The sequence below is a fragment of the Thunnus albacares genome, chromosome 8 (genome assembly GCF_914725855.1).
Source record: "Thunnus albacares chromosome 8, fThuAlb1.1, whole genome shotgun sequence".
Taxonomy (NCBI): domain Eukaryota; kingdom Metazoa; phylum Chordata; class Actinopteri; order Scombriformes; family Scombridae; genus Thunnus; species Thunnus albacares.
In genome coordinates this window covers 20,189,893-20,196,305 of record NC_058113.1, presented here as the reverse complement: position 1 = coordinate 20,196,305, position 6,413 = coordinate 20,189,893, and the positions used below count along the sequence as shown (strand labels likewise).

The window sequence follows — 6,413 nt, the reverse complement described above, 5'->3', positions numbered from 1 at the left end:
TTACCCAGAAAGCCTTGCGGACCTAGTGACGTAATAAATCGGAGACAAGCAATACAACAGCAGAGCACAAGCTAACGAGGAAAACACAAGCACATTGCATGACTAGTTGTCTTTAGCTTCATACAAAAGAGCTTCAGACCTACATTTTTGTTTTTGTCAGCTTAGTCTACAGGAGTTTTAACCTTCGAGGTGAGTTAATGTTTCTTTGAAAACGTTTAGTTTCATGAGCCGGCTACGTCAAGCCAACGTTTGCTAATGTTTGCTAGCTAACATTAACCAAACGCTAACATCACATTACTTTACATTACGTTAAAAACATTGCTTATTGTTCAGAACGTTTTCTTTATCAAAAACTCACTCAGTCTTCGTCTGTCCCTTCATTTGTTGTGTGTTGACCTTCTGGTTAGTGTTTTAAGAGACTGAACAGAGTCAGAATGACTGAAAGTTATCTGTGTTTTCTTCATAAATGATTGATATTGGGTTGTTAATGTTAATCAGATATCACATTGCATGACAACGATGTGACGAGTGATGTTAACGATGTTTAAAGGATTGGTTCACTACTTTTCAAGTCTTGTCTTTAAAACAACACTCAGGTGCTCAAATTAACAATGAAACAGATTTTCCTTGCTATAATCATTCCTCCTGTTCATACTGACCTTTAGAAGATCCCTTCATAATGCTGTTACAATGTAAGTGATGGGGGCCAAAATCCACAGTCAGTCAGCTGTCCAGATTAGTCAAATTAAGTAGATATCTTTCAATGTTACAGTCTTTTTAGTGTCAAAGTCCCTCTTTTTGTTACTATACTTCCACCACAGCTCAACACTGTCACACAAAGAGGGAATTTGATGCTAAAAAGACTGTAAATGTGACAGATATCCACCTAATATGACTAACTCACTGCTGAAGCCTCATATAAGCTTCAGATAAACTTTTAAATGTGTTTGTGCACAAAGTGACTGTGTGGACACACTGTGGATTTTGTTCCCCATCACTACATTTGAAGGGGATCTTTTAACAGCCAGTATGAACAGGAGGAATGATTACAGCAAGGAAAACCTCATTCAGTCTTCATATGGACACCTGACTGTTGTTTTAAGGCACACTTGAAAAATTATGAACCTGTCCTTTAATATGATTGGTTACTTTTCTCCATTTTCTATCATTGAAAATTGAATATTTTGGGGTTTTGGACTGTTCATAAAATAAGAAAGACATTTGAAGGTGTCACCTCGGGCTCTTGAAATTTTTGAGTGACATTATTACCCATGTTTCTCACATTTTATAGAGTGATCAATTATATGAAACATAAATAACAGATGAATTGATAATGGAAATAGTCATTAGTTGCTGCCCAACACTAAATAACTGTATTTACTGTAGGTGGGAGGTGACCCTAGGAAATGAAGTGCTAGTTAGAGGAGGTGATATGATAAAAATTAAGTGTAACAATATTTTTTTGACTACATATATTGCCATGGATAATGTAGTGATGTGGGTTTGACCATAATTTGATGCTTTTATATATATAATATTCAATCCAAGCTATGGGTGGATAATTATATCATCTGAAAACACTATTTGTAAAGTGGATATGATGACCAAGCAAGAAGAAGAGATATTAAGTCTTTATTTAATTTCTCTCAGCCAATTGCTTTAATTCCAGCTGTAGGACCAAGAAGACCACATTTAAGTTTCATCTCTTAACGTAAAATTCAGACGGCATACAGTCTTGGTTTTGATATTATGATAGAAAGATCACATTGTTCTACGGTGCATCAACCTCTGGAAGCTCAGTAACACCCTCAAGACCTGTGGTGCTCCCAGGGACACATTTTGGGAACTGATCTGTGTAGCTTGATCTTATCAAACCAGTTAAAGTCTTCATTGTTTCTGCCAATGACTGCAGATGTCTCTGGCGGACGAGCTCCTGGCAGACCTCGAGGAGGCCGGAGATGAAGGAGAGGACGGGTTGTATCCAGAGGGAGAGGAAGGTGAGAGCGATGGAGAGGCGTCACAGGGAAGGACAGAGGGAGGGCTGGAAGACATCCCAGAGGAGATGGAGGTGGACTACAGTAAAGCTGAGAGTGTTGCATCCATCGCCAAGCTCCGCAACAGCAAACAGGTGAGTTGTGACATATGAGAGCTTTAAGAAAAGTTGCAATTTGCAGTAAAATGTCTAGTCATTCTAGCATAACCCTACTGTGTGTTAACAGTTTTCAGAGATCATGGACAAAATTTCAGGATATATTGGAAAGCAGCGCAAAAACTCAGAGGGTGAGTGTAACACATTCTGCATGTTTTTTTCTGTCAAAGAGTGAAAGTATGTTATATCAACTTTTATATTTACCAAGACTCATAAATACACAAATATGGTGTGATTCTGTTGTGGTTTTTGTTTCCTTACAGTCTCAGGCCCCGTCGAAGCTGACCCAGAATACAGACTGATCGTAGCAGCCAATAACCTCACAGTAGAGATCGACAATGAGCTCAGTGAGTTGGCCGTTCTTTTTAATAACACACTCAAAATGTTAAGACATTTATTCTGTTCTTTACAACCTGAGTTTTCTTATCTTGTTATGCCTTTGTTTCAGATATCATTCACAAGTTTACTCGGGACAAGTACTCCAAGAGGTTCCCAGAGCTCGAGTCTCTGGTGCCAGATTCTCTAGATTACATCCGCACGGTCAAGGTGAGTTGAGGTGATATATTTATTAGGCCTCTAAACTAAAAACCAGTTCAGTATGGGAATAAGGTGTCCCAGTGCTGCTATTTTTTCAGCACTGTTGACTATTTGTGTCTTTGGTTGGACAGAGGACAAATGTTTAGTCACTGAATTTTATAGCTGCACATCTGCAGAAGGCAGAATGAATTATTGAGTTTTTATACATTCATAAGTTTCAGTCAAAAGTCAGTTAGTTTGTGGTCCAAATTATAGTCCCCTACATCGTGGGAAAGTGGTTTGATTTAGACAAAACTGAAGACTGATGACTGCCACAACTTCATAAATGATCACGTTTGCTTAGTCTGTGTTATTTTTGTTTTATTCCAGTAGAACAGGTTGAAAATGTTTTACATGTTGTTTTCTGGCATGTGGTTTAAATGTCATGTATTCTCCATTTTGTGTTTTCTGCTCAGGAACTGGGAAACAACCTGGAAAAGTGCAAGAACAATGAAACTCTACAGCAAATCCTCACCAACGCCACTATTATGGTCGTCAGTGTCACAGCCTCGACCACACAGGGGTGAGTCGGCATTTGTGGTTAAACAACATATCGGTCACATCCACAGTGACGGTTACGGTTTACACACTCGCTGCTGATTATCACTCACTTCTCTTGATTGCAAACTGATTTCTGCACAGTGAAAACTGACTTGGTTTTCTGTCTTTTAATGGTTTTAGGTCACAGCTAAATGAGGATGAACTAAAGCAACTGGAGGAAGCATGTGACATGGCCCTGGAGCTGAACCAGTCTAAACACAGGATATATGAATATGTAGAGTCCAGAATGTCATTCATTGCCCCAAATCTGTCCATCATTGTCGGAGCGTCAACAGCTGCCAAGATCATGGGTGAGAGATGCAAAAGATGAGTTTACACAATTGCTTTTGTCATCACTCTTCTTATTCTCATGCCCTCTTTTTTTTTTTTTTTCTCTGGTGTCTCTGGCTGCAGGTATTGCTGGAGGCCTCACTAACCTGTCCAAGATGCCGGCCTGTAACCTGATGCTGCTCGGAGCTCAGAGGAGAACCCTGTCCGGCTTCAGCAGCACCTCTCTGCTGCCCCACACTGGCTTCATCTACCACTGTGATGTCGTGCAGTCACTACCACCTGTGAGCAAATATATGCACATTAAAAACTGTGAATGAAGAATATCTACTACCTTCTGAATAGCTGTGTTTTTGTTATTTTAAACAGCTGTTTTAACATCCTTTTTTTTGTTTTTTAGGACCTCAGGAGGAAAGCAGCTCGTCTGGTGGCTGCAAAGTGCACTCTGGCTGCCCGGGTGGACAGTTTCCATGAGAGCTCAGATGGCAAGGTGATGATCCAGAGGGAGCATGTGCTGATTAATACATGTTAAATTCTTTTTACATACACTATAGAGGACCAAAATATAACGCCTGCAGATAAAATGCAGACCAACAGCACCTCAAACTACAGAACCAACTAGAACATCAAACATAAGATGTACAAATGTATTAATTTTAAGACTAATGGATGCATCATGTTCTCTTGTATTTGAATGCAGCAACATGAAGTTGTTTAGTTCAACTCTAACCCTTCTGACATTAATCTTTGTGTCATTTCTGCAGGTTGGCTACGATCTAAAAGAAGAAATAGAGAGGAAGTTTGATAAATGGCAGGAGCCTCCACCAGTGAAGCAGGTCAAACCGCTGCCAGCACCACTGGACGGACAGAGGAAGAAGAGAGGAGGAAGGAGGTACGCAACCTGTCAGCCGCTCTAAGCATGGACAGCAATATATGGAGATGTCTGATGTTCAGATTATTTGATTTTTATGTAACATTTCATTTCAAGTTAGTCTAAAGAACTTGATAGAAGATGAAGTTAAACATTCTGCACCAACTAAACACAGTGAAGCATGTTGGAAAACAAGAATGTTACATAACTAGACTACCTCCACCAACAACTATAAATATATACTGCATTAACAAACTCTACTGCTCTCTTCTCTCCTCCTGAAGGTATCGAAAGATGAAGGAGCGTCTCGGGCTGACTGAGATCAGAAAACATGCCAACAGGATGACCTTTGCAGAGGTCAGTAGGTATTTTCTGTCAGGACTTGAGTATCTCTCGTCACTTGTTTATCTAAACAAGTTTCACTTTCATTTAACTGGGTGTCATGTCAGGCGCTAATATGTTCAAAAAGTAGTTCAAAAAATATACATATAAACATACACTGATCATTTGTAATACACTTCCAATCAGAATATCTAAATATAAATGAACAGATTCAACAGCTGTGAAGAAAAAATGTAGCCGTGCATTTACATGAGATTAGTGTTGGTGCTCACCTCAGTTCCTCTGGCTGGTTATTCCAACTCCTGAGAGGATGATGGCTAAAAGCAGCCCTGTCTCCGATTTCATCGATATATAACAGCAAAACAGCTTCTACCATAAGACCCAATGTTTGCGGCCAAGCCAGTGTTGCAAGATTAATGTTTTTCTTGCCAAATTTCTGTAGTTGTACCAGGAGACTAAGTGTGTTTTTCTAGTCTGTGACAAACTTGAGAAATATCAGGTAGAAAAGGTTTTTTTCTAGCAATAACTGTGCAGGTTCAGAACATCATCAATAATCTCTGAGCTGTTTACTTCTCTTTAAGGGACAGTAAACTAGTTTCATGTCACTTTGCACTTGCCAACTATAAGAAGTTAAATTCATAACCGTGAGTTAATGGCTTTCATCTCAAGAAAAGAAAAAATGGTTTTGACACACTGCAGAGCCAGAGCATAATGTCAAAATATTGTGTGTGTGTTTTCCTGTTAATTTCATTTATGACAAGCTCGCACTGAGATAAAGTTACAGTTTGTTTTGGAATTTGGCACACAATTTTGTAATGTTCGACTTAACTGCTTTCTTGGCAAGAGAAGCATAAGCAGTGAGAGTTTGAGCCTAATTACTGATGTTGTGTTCCAGATCGAAGACGATGCGTACCAGGAGGACCTGGGCTTCAGTCTGGGTCAGCTAGGGAAGAGCGGCAGCGGGCGTGTCAGGCAGGCTCAGGTCAACGAGGCCACCAAAGCCAGAATCTCCAAGTCTCTCCAGGTAAAGATGGTCATTTTCACATCACCAGTGACTCGTGATTAATATAATTCTTGATCTCTAATGTTTGTGCATTTTTCTGTTTTTTGTTACACAACAGAGGACGTTGCAGAAGCAGAGCATGACATACGGAGGAAAGTCAACGGTCAGAGATCGCTCCTCAGGAACCAGCTCCAGCGTCGCGTTTACCCCTCTACAGGTAAAAATAAGTAAACAACCTCTTTTACTGAACAGCACCGCGGCACCACGCGGGTCTATTCTATGTAATAATCACTGTGCTCTCGTCTGCAGGGGCTGGAGATCGTGAACCCACAGGCTGCAGAGAAGAAGGTGGCTGAAGCCAACCAGAAATATTTCTCTAACATGGCAGAGTTCCTCAAAGTCAAGAAGGAATCCAAGATGTGAACACGCACACGCACGCACACACAGACAGTTGCACTCTAACACTGCAGTGTCATAGTATGTTTTCAAATTTGTCTGACATCATGCTTCGTTGTTTTTTTTTTTTAAACTTTTTTTGACTTTTGTTTTCTTCCATTTTTAATAAAATGTAATTTACACCTTTCACAAAACATCCTGTCATTTTTATAGAGAGAAAATGTTGAGTTGTTATGTAATAAAATAAG

The 6,413-nt window shown here is 39.8% G+C and overlaps 1 protein-coding gene across 1 annotated transcript; it reads left to right on the top strand.

Annotated features, from left to right (window-relative positions):
- The first annotated feature begins 29 nt into the window (after positions 1–29).
- Positions 30–6,366, top strand: prpf31 (PRP31 pre-mRNA processing factor 31 homolog (yeast)). Its single transcript, XM_044359581.1, has 14 exons — positions 30–189; positions 1,913–2,128; positions 2,220–2,280; positions 2,413–2,496; positions 2,598–2,695; positions 3,142–3,248; positions 3,407–3,576; positions 3,680–3,837; positions 3,954–4,043; positions 4,318–4,445; positions 4,709–4,781; positions 5,662–5,790; positions 5,888–5,986; positions 6,079–6,366. The coding sequence occupies exons 2-14, from the start codon at positions 1,913–1,915 to the stop codon at positions 6,190–6,192; spliced, it is 1,527 nt and encodes a 508-aa protein (XP_044215516.1). The 5' UTR covers positions 30–189; the 3' UTR covers positions 6,193–6,366.
- Positions 6,367–6,413: the final 47 nt, after the last annotated feature.